This window comes from Crocodylus porosus, unplaced genomic scaffold (genome assembly GCF_001723895.1).
Source record: "Crocodylus porosus isolate Cpor-Errol unplaced genomic scaffold, CroPor_comp1, whole genome shotgun sequence".
In the NCBI taxonomy this organism is placed as follows: Eukaryota; Metazoa; Chordata; order Crocodylia; family Crocodylidae; genus Crocodylus; species Crocodylus porosus.
Window position 1 is genome coordinate 47,178,379 of NW_017728918.1, and position 20,438 is coordinate 47,198,816.

The 20,438-nt window shown below is 37.0% G+C and overlaps 1 protein-coding gene across 1 annotated transcript in view; it reads right to left on the reverse strand.

Moving 5' to 3' along the window:
- Positions 1–20,438, reverse strand: part of KHDRBS2 (KH RNA binding domain containing, signal transduction associated 2) — a 739,858-nt gene that overhangs the window by 46,571 nt on the left and 672,849 nt on the right. Inside the window, exons 9-10 of the mRNA XM_019537588.1 lie at positions 7,631–7,804; positions 5,651–5,702 (exon numbers count right to left, since the gene is read on the reverse strand). Coding sequence (XP_019393133.1) covers positions 7,707–7,804 — 98 coding nt within the window. The 3' untranslated portion in view covers positions 5,651–5,702; positions 7,631–7,706. The remainder of the gene's footprint in view (positions 1–5,650; positions 5,703–7,630; positions 7,805–20,438) is intronic.

Here is a 20,438-nt window from a genome sequence, read left to right on the forward strand (position 1 = left end):
CAGTAATAGTAGTTTTAAGAATTAAATATTACAATAGCCCAGGGAATGGCACCTGCTGCTGACTATCTTTAAAGACTTAAATGGTTTGAGATAGTTACCTGAGCACCTTTCCAAACCCTGAGGCACAGCATGACAGGTAAGGTTGGATAGGATATCCTTACTAATAGAAATCAGGGTCCAATATTTGGAGCAATTTGCAAGGTCCTATCAAATTACTATTAGTGAAGAAAAATTCAGAACACAATAATATTTAGTATTCACGCGATTGTCTTCTGACTTTGCTGTGTTTCTGCTTATTCAGCAGGGCTGGTTTGTACTCTGTCTAATGTTGGGACTACGAAGAATTGCTTGTGACAGTTACAATAATGGTGGTCTTTGTTTTTATGATGTGTTTTATGAAAAGTGGCATACATAATTTGGAGGGAGGGGTGTTAATTTCTGTAATTGGTATACTACTCACTACTAAAACATGCAAGCAAGCTGTGATGTCTTGTCCTTAATAATGTTTGCATACTGAATTATTTAAGGTTTATATTTTAATATAATGAAAAAATACTATTAAAACTATTGACTTGCATATAAGATAAAGTTATTCAAGTCCTGCCTCACAAAATGTGTCCAGATCACTGTATTTTACTGCCATTTCAGTTCCCAGAAGTATTTACATAATCTCTTTTAAACAGCTCAGGTTACTCTTGTAAAAGTATCCTGTTGCCTTTAATAGCTTTGCTATAGAAATGTTAAACAACATAAAATTCTGTAGTAGGAATATAATTCTTTATATGGCTCTATGGGATTGCTTAAAAGTTATAATTAAAAAGGAAATGCTCTCTATTAAAAGCTATAGGGTGGTTAAAGTAGCTTCTATAGAACCCTGCTTTTACATTTATTACATTTTCTATAGGCAGACAAGGTTCTTTGGGTGAATCTGATATCTTTTATTAGACCAACTTATACAGTTGGAAAAAAATGTTAAGCAAGCTTTTGGATTTAAAAGCCCTTTGTCAGGCTGAGGAAGTTTCAGTTGGTGTGTGCTCTTCCTGGATGGAATGAAAAGTAAAGAAGCCAGAGGCTGGGCTGGTACATTTTCTATGGAATTTTTCTAGGAAGGTGCTAGCACTGAGACTCAGTGGGTTGCATATAGATCAATAAAGCTTAATACTGGTATCCCTTTTTTACACATCACATTGTCATACCTTTACCCATACAAGTGTTTCCCATACAGCAAAATCCAGATGAGAAAACCTGTCTAATACCTCTATGCCTTTCTGACTCACATTCCCCTTTTAATAAACATTGTATTTGTCTCTAATTCTCACTTGCTTCTTCTGCCATTGTTTTTTAATTCTACAATTGTATTATTTAACTCTGTTCAGCTGTTTTGGCATGGTATGCTAGAAAAAGGCCATACAAAATAAAACTTCTATTGCTATATTCAAATGAGCAAACCTCATTAACATAGCCCAAAGTCTTTGTTTCCACTGAACAAAAACAAAAGAAAAGAAAACACTTCCTTTATTCTAGAAAGCATATGTAAGTATAATCCTGAATAATATTTAACACATTTTTTATTATAAATTAATGTGCTTATATTAAAATGTAAAGTCTGTTGTCGAGCTGCATCTCCAATATGTTATGTTAGCCTTGTTTGTTATGGAAGTTCAGAACTAAATCTCAGGTCCCTCGCCTGGCATTTATGCTGATCAGCGGCTGTCTGAACTTTGAGTGGCTCCTGGTAGAGAAGGAACTGTAGCAATTGTAGTTGCAAGGTTTCAACAGCCACAGTAACTAGACCATGACCAGTCTGCACAGTACCAAAATAACTTGCCCTACTTGTCTTCTGCACACCAGACCACAAATAGGTGATATAGAGTATGCACTCATTGCTTTTGCACCTAACTATGACGACATTTTCTAATTGATAAAAATAAGCCTGAGCTCTTGACAGGACCTTCTCTGCCTTGTCTTAGGAAGGAGCAATATTTTCACAACAGACATGGAGTAAGATCTGAGCCTGGCTAGTGTGAGGAGTTTGTACTATATGCACAATGCACATATTTCCAAGTCTATTCAGGTAATTATCCTTGCATTACAGCATAAATGGGTGAGCACTGAGGAATGTCTGACTGTGGACTGTTTTCAGCATAACTTGCATTGATTGTGGAAGGCTCTGAAGAGGCAGCAGATGCTGCTGACCATGCTGTACAGATCTTGATTTTCAGTGTTTATTAATATAAAGATCAAACAGTTTCTAAGTCAGATCAAACAGTTTCTAAGTGCAAGATGAACTTTGATGGAAAAGAAATGCTTACATAGGCCTAGTTAACCTTCTGTGTTAAAATACTTGTCAGTCTTGAGACATTTATTGATGTCTGCAGTTCCTTTGGTATGAGGCCCTGGAACCCTGGCTCTTAAACAGAAAGTCAATCAAAAAGCAAGAAAAGCTTTACTGTATCTGGAGCCCATAGATGGTTGTTGATCCCTACCAATGGATATTTTGGCAGGCCTGATAATACACCAATCCCCCCCAGGCAGTTTTGTCTGTCATTGTCCCTATGGAGCTATAGGCAGATTTTTAAAACTGTATCCCATCCTTGGAATAATTCACCCCTCAAGCACAGTTGCTTTAATAGGCACAAAGAGGTGCAATTAGCACTTGTGATGTAACTCTCTTCCACTGACAATTGTTACTAACAATTCCACGTTGTAGCCTTCTCCACATTATGATTCCAGAAACCTCTGCTTTGCATCAATCCAACTGAATCCATTAAGAACCATCAATACTTTGAAGGCAGCTTGATTGTGTTTACAATTCAATAGTCTACCTAAGGAGTTCCTAACTGGGGAAAGAAAGGTTTCTAACCAGGAGACCTGGAGAGCATGCGTTAGATAGTATATGATTAAAGAAGAGGAAATTCATGAAAGAAACTGTCTCTCTCTGTTAAAAGACAAAGTAATAAAAGACTTTTCATCTTTATATTACCAAGATAGAAACAGGAATATTTTTGCATAATATTGTAAAATAATATACAGTTTAGCCTGACAGGACATTTTTATTTCAGAATGTCAGATTAAATGTATTAATTTCTTTAAAAGATTAAACTATCTTAAAGATGAGGGCGTTTTGATGAATAGTCTTGTAAAGTTTTTAATAGAATTCCAATTTTTTAGTTCTTGAATTTTTTTAATACTTTAACATACTTTTTTCTGATGACCAAAACTAATTTCCTTAATGTTAACATAAAAAACCTCACTGGGATTTGAATCTAGCCAAATAAAACTTGTTTGCTGACTAATGCCATGCAAGTGATTAAAACACCACACAGAAGCACATGCATTTTCTAACAATGTCTATCATTTTTGAGGGCTATATAAACTTGGCTAACCCTAGTATATGTTGTATGCTTAATGTTCATAGTAGTGATCATATAACATTTAAAGATGCATGTTAATTCAAATAAACAAATTTTTCATATTGCAGTTTCGTAAATTAGTAATAAGATGGATTCTTTATAAAGGATATATATTATATATGCAATAAAACATATATTGAGAAGACATGTGACTAATATGATTTGTACTCCTGTCATCACAGTGTAATTTTTCATTTTTTCTTTCCAAGAACCAACACTGCAAACAAGTGTTTCCACAAATATTTGCACACAGACTTGTTAGATTATATACTTCCAAATCACAGGCATTTTATAAAATAGTACAGTATGTTACAGCACATCAGTGTCACGACAGCTGCATTATGCAAGTTTTTTACTATTAACAGGTAAAGGTTGCAAAACTGATCCTTGAAATGGTAATATTAGATATCATTGTGCTACTGTCAAATTGTATGTATTGGGTTACATCCTCAGATGTGCTATTCCAATTTCCATTATCTACAGACTTGACCCACTGCTTGGCTATATCTACATACAGTTTTGGTGAGGAGTGCCATTCTTTAGTGAGATAGTAACAAAGTAAAACACAAATTGTACATGGTTATACCAGTGTAATGATTCCTTAAACCCAGTAAAATTGATTCTCCTCCTAGTAAAGGAATAAACTATCCTGTAATGACCTTCTTGCACCAGTACACCTCCATCCACACTAGGTGGGATGAACCCTATAGTTAAAATGGTGTAATTTTAAAGCATAGAAAAGCTCCAAAAACATCTTATTCCATTCTGATTTCACAATTAAACCTTGGAATAGGTATAAATGTTTTCTGTTTCTGTTTTCCATTTATACATGAAACTTAGTATAAATCAAAATTTGACCTTTTATTCCTTGTTATATAAAACAACCTGGATCTTGTATAATCTGACAAAAGGCCAATGCCTGCTGTACTTATATTAATGTTGAATATACTGAATGCCTGAATACTTTGACATCAGTGAGACAACTCCTATTATGAAAGTGAACAGAATTTAGCAAAAAGTATGCAACCTTTTCACAAAGAAGTTTAGACAGCTTTTTACCTTGTGCTGTTTAAAGCTGTTAGATGAACACTTGGTTTTATGTATTTTGTGGGAGATGTCATCATCTTATTTTGTTAATGTGCACAGAATTTAACAGCCATAATACATTTTGTGTATTTTGTGTGTGATAAGCATGACCCTCCTGGTTCATTTGACAAAGTCAAATTTATCTGATGTCTCTAGCAGAAAGAAATGTGAATTTAAATCAACATCTTAAAATAAAATAAAACACAACTGTAGTCCTCCTAACAAAAGTAACTAAAATATTTTTTCCTTTAAATATGGTGAGCAGAAAGCTATGGAAAAGTGTGCAGTGATTCAAGTCTATCACCTTATTATCCATTCCAAAATGTAATGTATACTTCTTTGTAAAAGAACTAATAACAATCTTCCTACATACTGGGCACGTGGCCTGCACAGCATAGCTGTTACTATGCCATCATTAGTTCTTCCTCTGCATTGTCCTGGCTGCTCACAGTTATTTTTAGCAGCTATGTTGCTGTAGCGATGTGCTATAGTGAGGTGGCTTGTTGCTACGGTGAAGAGCATCAGCATCACAGTTTGTGCCCACCTATGCTACTTTGCCACAAGGATAAGCTATGTCATCATAGCTCCTTGCTACGGTGACATAGTATCATGTAGATACTTTCGTTGTCATTCAAAGTAATGGTGCATATTTTGAAAAGTAGTTTCTAAGCCAGGATGGCATCCTTTCACAATACACTGTATGGTGAATGATTAGTTTACTTCTAAAATATAGATATGCTTTTTATAAAGATGATACCCTACCTTTAAGGGAAGAAATTACCAAGAATTTCAGATTGATATTTATCACAAAAATATTACATTAGGGCTACATTATATCAGAAAAGACAGACTGGTTAGACAGAAAAGTATAATATGACACAGAAGCAAATTCTTAATTGAAATAATACTGTCATCATCAGCCTTTTATGCAAGCAAATATTGCTGGAAAGAATTATGTTAAAATTATTTTTACTGTGTTTTGATTTGCTCACGAAAAGAAATATATTAAGAAAAACATAAAAAAATATTACTGAGGAAAAGAATCTGCACTGAAAAACATCAAAAAAGAAAATAAAGAAAAAAGAAAAGAAAAGAAAAGAAAAAGAAAAGTAACCCCCCTAAACCAACAACTGAATTTTGGTGTGGCTTACCTAAACACTCCTCATCTCATCTGCTGCTTAGTTGTCCATTGCCTGAGAGTCCCTGAAATGTGAGACAGAACAAACTCAATATAATCAACATGTAACCTTCTGACTCTATTTCAACAATATTTCAGATTCAAGTGTCAGGACATATGCTTCAAAAACTATTAAAAAGTTAGCATGCAACTCCAGCTGCAAAAGATTTTTTTCACAAACTGAACAGTAATAGACCTATGCTTTATTCTCATCAAAAAAGTAAACCAATCACATTGACAAAAAGCCACCATAAACAAAAAAACTGTATTTAAAAGATTAACAGTTTTGGCATCCCTACCATCAAGTCTTCTGTTCTTTTTTTTTTCATCAAAATTTAGGTTATATATTTGTTGTTAGCAAGAGTTGCATTACTATTATTGTTAATTTTAGTTCTGTTTATTACCTTGAGGGTTATGTATTGTAAAATAATTTTGTTGTCACTAGTTAATGTTAATTAGTTTTTTAAATAGCCTATAAACCTATTTGTTATCTTTTGGTAGGTTTACTTTTTTAACTATCAGTAACTTAACTGAGAATATTTAACATTACTGTTGCATACTCAAAATTACAGAGTTACTATTAGTGTTACCTGTTTAACGTTTAGTCATCCTTTGAGTCCTGCGACATATTTCCTTAACAATCATCAGCCATCAAGTCTGATAGTCTCAAAAGAAATATCAGCCCTCTAAACTGCCTTCAAGGGCGGTGATATTTAGCACTGAAAATTACAAATAGAGTTTTTGAAGTTGAATAGCAACAACTGGGCAGTGACACTGATGATTTGTTTGTCAAGACAAATTGTTATATACTACGCAAATGCAGGCAACGCACTCCTCTGAGTGAAAACAAATATGTGAATCTATGCAATGCTTACATGTTGAATGGGATATTTAATGTGCGGGGAAACTCAAAGGTTGAAGAACTAGCATTTAGACAGTCTAACAGTGGTAAGTAGTAATCTTACCTCTTTAAACTCCATTACATTCTCACGAGAGACATGCTAATACAAACAAGTCAATCAGAGTTTGTGTTTAGCAAGATCAAGCTTAGAGGATAGTTTAAAATCCATTTATTGTTCTAAAGCAATTTTTTCCATTAACATGTTATACATTAGTGGTTACTAACCATGATTCATGTAACAGTTTAGTTTGTTAACTTTTAAATTATTTAACAACCATAAGTTATTAATACAACTTTTAAAGTCTTACACAAAATTCTTAAAACAGGCTTGGGTTCATTTTTGTAATTTTTATATATAAAACATTTTAGGCATCTCTTGAAAAAGAAATAAAGCAGGCATTTAAAGCTAGAAAACAAGTAATTCCAAATTTAGTTTGTTACAAAAGGTTTCAGCTTTATTGACAAATTATGGCAAACATATTTGACAAAATTATGGTTTCCTATTTAGAGAAGCTTACACATGGAACTTTATGTGATTTTTTTTAACAAATACAGGTTAAAACACTGAACAAATTCAGTTAGCTACATACATACAGTAGCTGCTTGTTTTCAACCCCATTGAAACAGCATTTAAAATTAAATTTACAAACTGAATATAGAACATCTTAATCTAACTAACATATATTAAAAAAGACAGGTTAAAACATCTTATCTACAGCTTGGTTATTGTCTGATTCAAAAAAAAAATCATATTACAGTCTTTTAGCAACCCTAAACAAAAACTCAGCCTTTAGCTAGTATGGAGAGGCTCAAGATCTGTAACAGCATCATGCTTCTTAAAGATACACACAACAATGAATAACAACCAAGAGAACATCATCTTTTGAATGGTTTATAGACAATGCTTGCCAAAAAATTTTTTGTTTTTTTTTTAAGTCCGTGTTATAAAATAATACTAATGCCAATGTCACGCCAGTGTTATAGGAAATACAAGTAGTACATAGGATAATAATGAGCAGTAATTCCTAGGATAGAAAAGAAATGGACTATTACTTGTCTCATTGCTGTTTATGTGGAGACCACAGGCTATTAATTGTCTTTGAGATGAGGTCACAGATGAGGAGGACCTTCAATATCTACCATAGGGGTGTTCCCTGTAACCCCCTCTGGCTGACCTTGGAGGTGGTGCCTTTAGGCTGGAACGGGTTGTGGCCCATTCTTCTTGTGCTAAAACAGAAGAAGAGAACAGTTTTTGTAAATCTATAACTGGAAAAACAAAATCATAAAAGTGCAGGCAACTCTTAGGCCAGGTACAGATATTACACTTTTATTGGTATAAGTGATCAGAAATTGGTAATCAATGTAATCAGCATGATCAGAAACAGGGAGGGACCAAGGAGGACGGTGGAAAGAAGTTCTGTAAAGTTGATACAAAAGTGAATACACCATGCCGACACCTGGGCCATGTACAGGAGCCCAAAACTGGACACAGTGCTCCAGATGTGGCTTCACCAGTGCCAAATAGAGGGGAAGAATCACTCTTTTCAATCTTCTGGCAACACTCCTACTAATGAAGCCCAGTATGCTGTTAGTCTTCTTTGCAACAAAGGCATACTGTTGGCTCATATTCAGCTTATTGTTCACTGTAACCCCCAGCAACTTTTCTGAAGAACTTCTACTTATTCAGTTGGTCCCTAGTCTGTACCAGTGCATGGGGCTGTTTTGTCCTACGTGCAGAACTTGGCACTTGTCTTTATTGAAATTCATGATTTTTTTTTGGTCTAATCCTTCAATTTATTGAGGTCTCTCTGAATCCTAGCCCTAATCTCCAGTGTATCTACTACTCCCCCACAGCTTGTTGTCACCTGCAAACTTGCTGAGGGTGCACTCCATCCCATCTTCCAGGTTGATAAAGATACTAAACAAAACCAACCCCAGGGCCAATTCCAACCCCTGGGGCACTCCACTTGATACCAGCTGCCAATTAGACATCAAGCTATTGATTACTACCCTTTGAGCCTGACAATCCAGCCAGTTTTCTATCCACCTTAAAGTCTCTTCTTCCAACCCATACTTCCTTATTAAGGAATCTTATTAAAAAGGTTTAATGGTTTACCCATGAAACATGCAGTAACAATTAACATATCGCATTCCATCACTTTCAGCAGAGTATGAATATCCAGTTTACCAGTAATTCAATTATCTATGGAAAAAATCACTACTTTAGTCTGCCAGCCCAGAACTTATTTTATATTGAGCTTGTAACATCTAAGCTAAAGCACCAAAGTCAACAACACTTTATACATCTTGTATGTTAAAGAGATCAGTAGTTGAATCATAAGAGGATACTTGAAATAGATTTGATTTTCTACATCCATTTTGGACCAAAAGAAGGACAGAAAATGATGGAAGGAAAATCACTGAGAATAAGGCAAGTATATCAGGCAAAGGAGTTCTGCCGTCTAGATTTTATTATGTATAGAAGAATTTATGTCAACTTTTGAGCAAATTTTGTATTCATAGCAATGAAGTAAGTTTGGAAAGTTAAGTATAAAACTGGTTAGACTGGTACAAAGACTATGTTAATCCATATTTATGCATAATGGTTTATGAAGGCAACTTCTGTATAAGGGTTTATGAAAGAAGCATACAGGCAGTTGAGAGCCAATAAGAACAGAAAGAATGATAGAAAAACAGTATTATGGTTAAGAAACTGAGCCAGGACTCAAACATATGAGCTCTGATACCAAATCTCATACTACAAAATCATTTGACTTCTCTACCTCACTCCTCATCAAGAAACTCAAGGAGTCATACAACAATTATGTCTGTCAGTATTAAGAGGTCAATATTTACTAGATGGTTGTTTCTGGTCCCCTATTTCTCTTTTGCAAAGGCGTAAGACAGTATCCTGGAAACCACAGTTTATTTACTTAATATTTCACTGATGATCATTGAACTTATACTACAAGTATGTATTGAAGTCTGACCTTTCCAAAACATTATTGTATGAGGTAAGCTTCTTAATTTACTGTTGTGGGGTGAAAATAACACAGTTTGACTATTCATCAAGAACTGGAGATCTGGAAAAAATGCTGCAAAGGAATTTGAATGGAAAATACAGTGTCTTGAAAAAATGCTAAATGAAAAAAATAGGAAGAGACATCTGCATGAAAAAGTCAGGGTGCACTATGCAGTAAGCAAGAACTGTAAAAGGGAGACAATGGAGGACTGTACTACAGCTGTCATAAAATAATTAATTTCTTGCTATTTTAAATTATACCTTATTCCCAGGGCCTAAAATGAAAATATAATTCTTTTCTTACGAGAGACAATGTAGTGGTACATATTGCACTATTTAATGTAATAGGTTTTAATGGGGATCATAATTTTTTGGAGATCTCATCCCCTTTGTTTTAAAAGTTAAAGATTTTTATTTGCATATATGAACATGATTTTCTTTTCATCCATCATGTCTTACAATAGGGTGCCTTGATTCTTCTACTGACCCACTCTGTTCATAGGTATAGGAGACCAGCAGCATGGTGACAGGTGAATTCCTTTGGCTTGGTATGGCAGACAAGGTTCACTTACTCAGGATTTAAATTTGGTGAGAATGATATCCTATGCACATGAATCTAGTTTATGGGTCTAAGCTGCACTAAGAGGAGGAACCTAGAACCAATAAAACATGGGGAGGAGACATGGGCTTAAGTTTTCCTTCCTAACTTGTTAACAAGATCAGGCCCCAGGAAGGAAGTGAGCCAAGAACCAACGTAAGGAACGCTAGTTATTGGGAGCATGATGGCAGCCTTGCTTCCTGATAGATAGTGGCCAGGTAGAGGTTAAAAGTGTGTAATCACTTTTACTGCTCTAAGGGATTGGAAACTGATCTGTACCTATAACAGAACAGAAATATAGCACACATAGACTGGTTTTAGAATGGCAGAACCTGGTTTAATATTTCCCTCATTCCCCCACAGCAAAGGGCGAATGTGTGCTCTGTTTGATACAGATCTAAACTATGCTGCTTATAGAAAACTGCATAACTTAGATTGATTTCTCCTCGGCCTTTTTGAATGTTTGTATCTAGCTAGTATGTACATTCTCTCTAGTAAATTTTCTAAGTTTCTAACAAGCCAAACTGGTTTCTCCTTAAGACTTACATGGCCCAAGATTCAGCTGCGATGGGAATCCAACCTTTACTTTTTTGCCTTGTGTTTCCACTACCGAAAAGATAGGACTCTCTTAGTGTCTCTCTAGTTGGCATTGATTAGGCCTCACCTAGAATATTGTGTGCAGTTTTGGGCTCCATATTTTAAAAAGGATGTGGAGAAGTTAGAGAGGGTCTAGAGATGGGCAACAAACATGATAAAGGGCTTGGAAAGCAAATCATATGAGGAGAGGCTGAAGAAACTAGGCATGTTTAGCTTATAGAAAAGGCACTTAAGACAGGACTTGATAGCAGTCTTGAAATAACTGAAGGGCTGCCATAAAGAAGAGGGAAAGCACCTTTTCTCTCTTGCTGAAGAGTCGGGGACACAGACCAATGACCTGAAGTTGCAGCAAAGTAGGTTTACATTATACTGGATATCAGAAAAAAACACTTCACTGTTAGAACAGTGAGGCAGTGGAATAGACTGCCTTGGGAAGTTGTGGACTCTCAGACGCTGGATGAGTTCAAGAAGAGGTTGGACAGCTACTAGCTGGGGATAATCTAGGTATAGTTATGCCAATGTTCTACAATGGGTATTTCCTATGATTCTGGGCTTTGTTCCGTCCCCTCGCCTCTTTCTGCTACATGTCAGGGTGTTTTCAAGCCTTCCTCAGAGGCATCGGGCATTGTTTGTAGCCAAGGCTGGGTATTTTGATTGGAATGTGCCAGTATTCCTGCTGGGACTTAAAACAGGAGATTCAGGCTCCCCACCTCCCCCACTAAGGGTTAGACTGGTTGTCATATTTGGGGTCAGGAAATAACTTTCCTCCATGGTTAGATTGGTAAAGACAGTGCGTGTTTTTGCCTTCCTTTTTAGTGCAGGGCATAGCCCTTTATCTAGGATCTTTTGATCGTATATTAACAACCTTTTATAGAAGCAGAACATTGGCTGCTATGGTACCCTTGATTTACCTGTGGCAGCTTGGGATATGATGTCTTGTGTTGAGTCAGGGTTGGTGCTAGTCTTATGAAGAGTTTAAACTGTATAGGATGGTATAAGATGATTTGGGTAGGGATGATCCTGCCTCAGGCAGGGGGTTGGACTACGTGACCTCTTGAGTTCCCTTCCAGACCTACTTCTCCATGATGCTATCATTCTGTGACTGAGTTGGGAAACAGCAAGTCATTGTCTATGTACAGGTCCCTCTGACGCATGATCTGCCAATTTGTGTAAATGTGTGGTTTGGGCTTTAGGCAATCTCTAACTAGAAAAGAATATTGTAAAGTCATTTTCTTTCTGTTTTTAAATTACCAAATTATAATAAAATATTATATATAAAAAAAGATGTACAGACCAGTATAGGAGAAGATTAACATTTTAAATTATATTAGTTATAGATTTCCAAGAAATATAACTCTCTTGCCTTAAAGTTAGCCTACTCTTTAATAGAATGATACTCTTAAATATCAAGTAAAAAAACCTGAATCTCCATTTAGAAATGTGAAAGATTTTCTTTTTTTAGACCAGAATGATTAGAGCTATAAGGAAAGCTTCCAGCTCAAGTAAAGATTTTATAAATGTGACTTCTAGAATAGAAAAAAACCTCATAGTAATAGGCTCATATTTTAACTACTGTGGTGTCTGTCAGTGATGTTCAATATTGCCTTTTCTTTTTTTTTTTTAATAGTTTATTGCATGTTCTATCCAGGGAGGAAATAAAGTGACAAACAACAGAACTAGAAGTTCAATCCTGTCTTATGTTAAAAAAACAAATAGTTCCCCTTCCACAATAATAGAGAAAAGTAGCTTTATTTTGGATGCTACCAGTCCAGTAACATTTGCACCTTATAGTGCTCTTTTTTATTTAGAAAATCTTTTTTTGTATGTGGCTGAGTACAAATAGGATCTTGTGTCAAATATGGTCAGGGTTCTTCCTGCATGTAAGGTAGTACATAGATCTGTAGTAGTGTGTTCTAGGTGTTCCTCTTAAGGTCATATAAAATGCAGGACCTCCTCCTGTTTGTTGAATTCCTAATCATAATATACTTCCTAGTCATAATACAGGGTAGAAGTCACAGAAAGTGTTGTATATAAAATAAACCTTTTTAACTGAAACTTTGATGTATAAAACTCTTACCTAGAATACATATGATAACAAAGTAAGTGTATGCATGTGTTGTGCTAAACTGTGAGTGGACAGTGAGTGGGCAGTGAGAGTTAGGACTCAATGACTCATCCAGGCAAACTTGTTGCAGCGCCATATACCATACAGTCTGGAGTTCTCCATGCTGCAAGGGCATGCTGCCCGAGTGTGCGCTGCTCTGTTCTTTTTTTCTGTGGGTATTTTGGATATTTAGGGGTCAGAAAAAAAGTAGAAGAAAACCCCGAAGCAGTGCAAGTTTGCACAGCATGTGCTGCTAAAAAGTGGAGCCAGGCCACTCAGAGCTGTGCTGTGGCTGCTGGCCAGGCTATGCCTTGCAGGATCACCATAGCTGCAGTTCTGGGAGGCCCCCAGGACTCCAGGTAAGGTTGCTGGGGCCAAGACAGTGCTGGCCTCAGCCACCCCTACACTGCCCAGGGAAACGTGCCATGCGCCAAAGCACACATGGCTCGGGTGTTCCTTGGGGACAAGAAACGGTGGCTCAAGGTGCACCACTGCTACTTGTCCCTGAGGAACCAGACATCCATGCTCGTCTGGATTATCCCCACATGGCCTCTAGTTGATCCATGAGTGGGTATTGAAGGCCCTTCTACTCCCTTTTAAAGATAACTGATGAGAAGGGTCTGAATCATTAGCCAGAGCTCTCAGTATTTGAAATTTACTGCTGATTCGAATTGTGGGAACCAGAATTTCAGTTTCATGGGATATTTCCTGCAAAATGAGAGCCTTTTAAGGGTAAAAAAAAAAAAATAGATCAATCAAAATGTTGCATTCTAATTTTGACTTCATATATATATATGTTTTGAAAAGTTAAAGTAAGACATTACACTCTTATAAAGAGCATTTGAAACCTTATTGAAAATCCTCATCTTGTTTTTGCTTTTCAAAATAGAAATGTTACTGAAGTCAACAGGTTCCTAGTGAAAGTATAGATTTTGTATATATCCACAACCCTGGACTGAGGAGGAAGGGAATTGTGACTCAGAGAGCATACTGGCTGAGTACGAGATCCAAACAGGTTCTTTTGACAAATGAGGTTAATGCAGAACCTCGCTCAGGAATTAGATGTAGCATGGCCATACTGCCCTTCGTAGCTGGGTAAATTGCTTACATGGTTATATTGTTTCTGGTACCAAACTAGCTCTAAATGATCTAAATATAAATTTAAATGGTATCTGTGTGGTTTAGTGATGGCAATGCTGACATAGCTCTCTGAATCACAGTGGCTCACAGCTCTACTCCTGGGTTTGTGCTCTGCTCCTTTCTCCAGGCTCTGCCTAGCACTTAGAATTTAAAAGTATTTCTGAAATCAGAATAGCTGATTGCCTCATTAAAGTAGGCAAGTTTTGGCCCATATACTGTTAAGCATGAGAGACCAGAACTACAGACTCATTCTGCCTTAGAATAATATCAGGTACCGTACACCCTAGGTTACCTAACCCAAGCAAGTTCAGGAATCCAGAGGTTTTGTAAGTAGCTGCTTCCAAAGAGGTTCAGATAACTGAGGCTCTACCATATAGCAAATTAGGATAGTGTGATAAACACCATGGAAGATTGTTTTTTACAAGAAAAAATATGGACTATAACTATAAAAATGAATGATTATAGTTTCTTATGGTTAGTGCTTGGTTATTTTCATATTAAAAAGTCATTGCATTAACTGCTAACTCATAAAAGCTATAACATGTTCATCTAACTTTATATAAACAGGCAACTCCAGAGAGGTAAATTGCATCACTTCTGTTGTGCTCCACTATCACAAGGGATTAATTTTTCCCTCAGAACATATTATTTAGATGCGGCAAACTCTATTTTCAAGTTCACTTTTTTCAAGTGGAGCTTCTATTTCTATACCATAAAATACTTCTTCCTGTTTAAATCCAACTTTTTTCCAAACAGAACAGCTAAAGGAAATGTATGGGATATAAACACTAACAGGAATTAACTGTTATATCTCTTCTGGGATCTAAGTTTTCTTAATTTATTTCTTAAAAAGAAAAAAGTAATTCCTGAAATTCAGAAGGAATACTTACTAGTGATCTGCCTTTGCAGTTTACTGTGCATAGCTTATTGTACACAACATTAACATTTTTAAAGTCCTCAAAAATAGGTGCATTATATTTCATAAAATATTCAGCTTAGTATGCATGTAACAGCTATTATTGCATTTTCATTTTGTTTGAAACTACAAACATTTCTGGAAGATGGCTTCAGTCTCTCATAACGTCAGAATCCCCACAATTTTCACAGTTGATTAATCGGAACATCTAATCATGGCACAGATACTGTGACTGAGTAGGTAAATTATATTTCAGAGGCTCCAGAAGAAGCAGCAGTATATGAAACAATTTAGTTTGACCTAACTAAGGCATTTTAATTAATGACCATGTTTTTTTAATACTCTTGACTTCTGTGGTTAACAAATGAATAATTAGATAGGCTAAATAGAATTTGTATTGAAAGTACAGTCTCACCCCTGTCTGGGATGCAGGGATCACTGGGATGCTTAGTTGCAGGCAGGCAGACAGTAGTCCTTTGGGACTCCATGCTTGGGGGGAGGGGGTAAGGGGGAAGAAGCAGAACCAGTGGGTATAAAGCTGGAGGATAGGCTGTGGGGGCAACATGGTGTGGGGGGCAGTCAGGGGTATCAGTGTATGCGGGTGAGTAGGGAACTCCTGTGGTGGAAGCTGCATGGTGTATGTTATTGCTGCAGTCAAGCAGCCAACTCAATATATATTTTTTAACTGATAATATGCAAGGTTTTTACTGGCAATCTCACATTTTTACCATGGTTTGTGTTAAGCCCTAACTTTGAACTCAGCCCTTGTCTAGAGGTTGGTATAAAACATATGTCAGTAAAACCATGCCAGTAATAAAGTTTGGTCATCAGTAAAAAATGTACAGATTGTCAGTAAAAATAATTGTTTTGCATTGGCAGCCCTGCTTCATTTACAACAGATATCTAGAGCTTATAGGCAAGCATTCACATAGGATATAGTTCACAATGCCTCATGCAAATGATTAACTGATTTTTGTACTCACATCTTTGTGTCTTTTTGTACCCGCATCTAATTTTGACAGTGGAGAAATGCCCTGATTGAAGGCCTAAGACCCAGATCACATCCTCTCAGTTTCTTGTTTAAAAAAAAAAATCTCTTTAAGAAGTTATAACTAATTTCTACCATCCTATACTTCATTGTGAGAGGGGGAAATCCACCCTTAACATACCATGGTGGAGTATGTTGACTCCTATAAGAGAGGGATGCTCAACCTCTGGCCTGTGGGCCAAATACAGTCCATGGAGTCATTGCATCTGGCCTGAGGGGCTCCCCACAGGTCTGGAATTTGGTAGTTGGGAAGTAGCAGCCAGTCACATGGCTATCCTCCCCACTACCAAATCCCCAAATCCCAATCTCTGCATGCCCTGCTGGAGCTAAATTATGTTCCCTTCCTCCATGGGGCTGGCCCATGCCCCCCCACTTCTGGATTGGGGGAAGGCCACTCTTCCTTCCCTCCCCATAGCGGTGGGTTAGGACCTGTCCATGATCCCTTTCCCCACAGAGATGGGTCACGTCTCCTTCCCTCCCATCTGGGCTGGGCCATGACCCCTTCTCTGCAGGGTCAAGTCCATCATGCCTACCCAGGCACTGGACTGGGAGCACTGGCTGGATCCAGCCTGCAGATGGATTGGGTATTGACAATCTAGCCTCCTGGGTAAAAAGGTTGGTCACCACTGCTATACATCATTACAGGATTTACAGAACAATCCTTTTTATTGTTCACTGTACCACATAGAGATACATGGTAGCTACACTCTAGTTTCACTTGCTTGGTAATGTCACTGCCACTCCCAAGCTATATGTAGCATGCTCCAACAGAGGAAGTCCTTGGGGAACAGCAGCTAGTAATTACTCTTGTATGGCACTTGAGGATTCTCTCTTGTTCTTTTGAGTTAGGCTGTAGAGTCTACAATCCATATGTTACAGAAAATAGACATTTCCATATGAACCACACAGGGGATTCTGGAACAAGAAGGCTGACCTTCAACTTGGAAAAAATAGATCTTTACTATTTGGACTAAAAAGGCTGCTTGATAGTATTTTTCTTATGAACCAATTCAGACACAAGGGTCAACATTAGCAAGATTTGTCAATCCACAACATTAATGCAGTATAAGGAACATTCTTAGTTATTATGCAAAAGCCAGCAACACTAGTAGACATTCATACAAAGGCACGATCATCTCTATAGATAATAATTTTGGAAATGAAAATCTGGAGGTGGATAAGAACCAGTAAATCATCTAATTTATTGCTTTCCAGAGCTGCCAGATCCACAAATACATATAGGTGCTGGATGTTCTGAGTGTGGTTAACAGTACTGTGTATGCTACCAAAGTTTCCTAGGCAGTGCCAGTGCATGAGTTAGACATCTATTAATGGAATTCAGTACGGGCAACATGCTGAATGAGAGACACCTAAATTACTCAATAGGAAATGCTGAAGAGAGGATTCCATCTAAAATGCCACCTCTTCCAGACTTATACTCCTATCTGCAGTAGTTAGTTAAGTGCCTTTGTGAGATTCAGATTCACAGCCACAAACTCTTTTTCTGCATTTAGGCCACTCAATCACCCTTTTGGGTATGAAAAATTGTCTCACCTTTTATTTTAATGGCATAAGTGGATTTCAATATGGAATCTTTCCTTCCACACAATATTCTATGTCAAAGAGAGTTAACCAGAGAGCTCAGATTAGAATGGAGTAGTTCCTTATTCTTGCCTTTCTAATCAATCTTCTATATTATAATTATTTTTGAAATATTGCCCAACTGTATGAAATATTATGTTGTACTAGCTCACATAAATAAGCATTACATACAGCATGGCATCTGAATTAATGCTAAGAGATTTCTTTATCTTAGGTTACCTTGACTGTCTCATTAAAAGGCTAACCAGTCAACAGGAAGGAAATGGAATACAACCTCAGTCTTAAGACCTTGTGTCAACAAAACAGATTGTGATTAGCAATCTAAGGATGTGAAACACACACATAATTATGGGAGAGCAATGGTACAAGGGTACTAGCTTAGTCCTAAATGAATCAAACCAATGATCTAAGTTAAGGACTTGCTCTAGAAAATTGGCAATCAGCCAAAGGTAGAAACACCAATTAGTCAACAAGAGAGTGTGCAATTCCCTTTCTCACAGGTCAGTGGCAAAATAACAGATGTGGTATGTTTGGAATAAAAGGCACAGCTGCTTGTGCAGATCATATGCAAACTTAAGCACGTGCAAGTTAGATACATTAGCTTCTATATACACTAAGGGCTTTGTTACATGCAAATTTTAGGTGGCTCTTAGAGCTCTGAATGCCTGGACTGCACGCATATCAACACCTCCCAGTGACTTAAAGCACTCATTATGCGGCTCAAAGTTACACCACTCCAGGGCAAGATTATCTCTTGATCTGCATAACCCAGCCACTCCTCACAGATATGTCCTTCAAGCTGAAGGTGTGATCCAGGAAGAGCGTACACCAACTGCAAAGACTTTCTCAGCCTGACAAAGGGTTTTTAAACCCAAAAGCTTGCTAAATTTTTTTTTCCAACTATTTAAGTTGGTATAATAAAAGATATCAGATTCACCCAAAGAACCTTGTCTGATAAAAAGCTAGCACTAAGTCAAAAAACATTTGTGTAGCTCACAATATAATGTGTACAAAGACCTAAACTCCTTATGGCATTTCACATAGCTGAGACAATATTATGATACCAGTTGCCTTCCCTTCTCTTCTGTTCATAAACACTTTGCCATTAAAGCTGTACATTGCAGTGATCTTTAAATACACTACCTTTCCCAAATTGCATGGTAGTCCCTCTTGTCTCTGCAGTATAACCGTTTCCTCGTGTTAATGTATTCTTATTTATTTAATTTCAAATAAGGGGAAGTTATTAATAACTGAATTTGGTTAGGTTGGTTAACTGACTTGAGCCATACAGAACTGCTCTGATTGATGTACTGTAAGGAATAATATATTACGGAACAATTCTCTTTTATGCTCCCTTCTGACAGAAAATGATTTTAAAACAAGTGAATGTTTTTGAAATTTAAGAAAAATAAGGTAGCCAGTAAAGCTGCTTTTAAAAGTCCCACAGCAAACCTCATATTTAAATGAGGGACTTCTTCATCCTCAATGAAAAACAAAATGCCTGCATGATGCTGGAAAACTCTGTAAATTGCCCTGTATACCAGGAGTTTGAAATATCTGTGATGCTGGTAAATTATTCAACTTTGAACACTTTCATGCATTTGGTGCAGAAAGGGATGAAGATTTCTTTTTGATAAGATCTGTACCAAACGAGGTGCTTTACAAACTTAATACCATATCCTGTGTGGTACTACCTGCTAGTAAATAACAGATTAAAACATTCATAGAGCTAGTTGACATATAAGGCAACATTTCTCCAGCCCTAGAGAACAGTGTGCAGGAGGAGTATACACAATGTTTCTTTTCTTGTTTCAGCCAACTAGCTCCCTGCTTACTTTACTAGCTTCAATGGCTATAATACAGTCAAGGTCTTACATTCTCCATGACTCCTTTAGACTGGCCCAGGCATGTTGAGACAGGAAGTCCTTAAAATCTCTGGACCAGAGAGAATATGATTGTCCTGGCATGGGCATGTAGATGGGACAATACTTTTTTCATTCTTCCAATCCTGTGCATTGTCTCAAAGACCAGTCTTTGTCTATCATGTATACTAAGTGAAGACCAACATTTGGGCTATTTTATCAGTAAAGGGAAAAGTTTGGTATTAGAGGGGCATAGCTGATTGTGCAATTAAAAATGAAACTTTCTTGCAATTTCCTTACTGTAAGAAATATACATTTGTTGACAACATGATTTTATCCAGGTAAGTTTATTTCACATCTGTTAAAGAAATATGGAAAATTTGTTTTAAAAGTAATTACCTCTACAGTAGAATACCGACTCTGACTTATTTTCCCTGTAGCATTTGCCCATTACCTAGCTGCCTTTCTCACCTGTTTCCATTCTTCAGTCTTTCTTTTTGGAGCTTATTTAATGCCACTACCCATGAGAAGGAATGTGCCATGTCTCCAAAACAAAATACAAAATCTGGATCTGAGATTACATATGCTGTTCCAATCTAGGGGCCTGATTCTAAGGTTTTGATTCTAGCTTTCTGATGTATGCTCTGACATACAGTACAAATAAGAATGGTTTCAGATTGTCAATCCTTGGCACCGAGTAATTTGAACAGTGCCATATGGTGCCGAGCAGGGAGATTAGCACAACAGCTGAACTTGATGATGGAAACTCACAGGTAGGAGGAGTTTCATAGTTTCCAGGGTCGGAAGGGTCGGGAGTAGATCATCTAGTCCGACCCCCTTCCAGGGCAGGAAACAATACTGGGGTCATACAACCCCAGCAAGATGTTCATCCAACCTCCTCTTAAAAACCCCCAGGGTAGGAGCCAGGACCACTTCTCTTGGAAGTTGGTTCCAGATCCTAGCCGCCCTGAC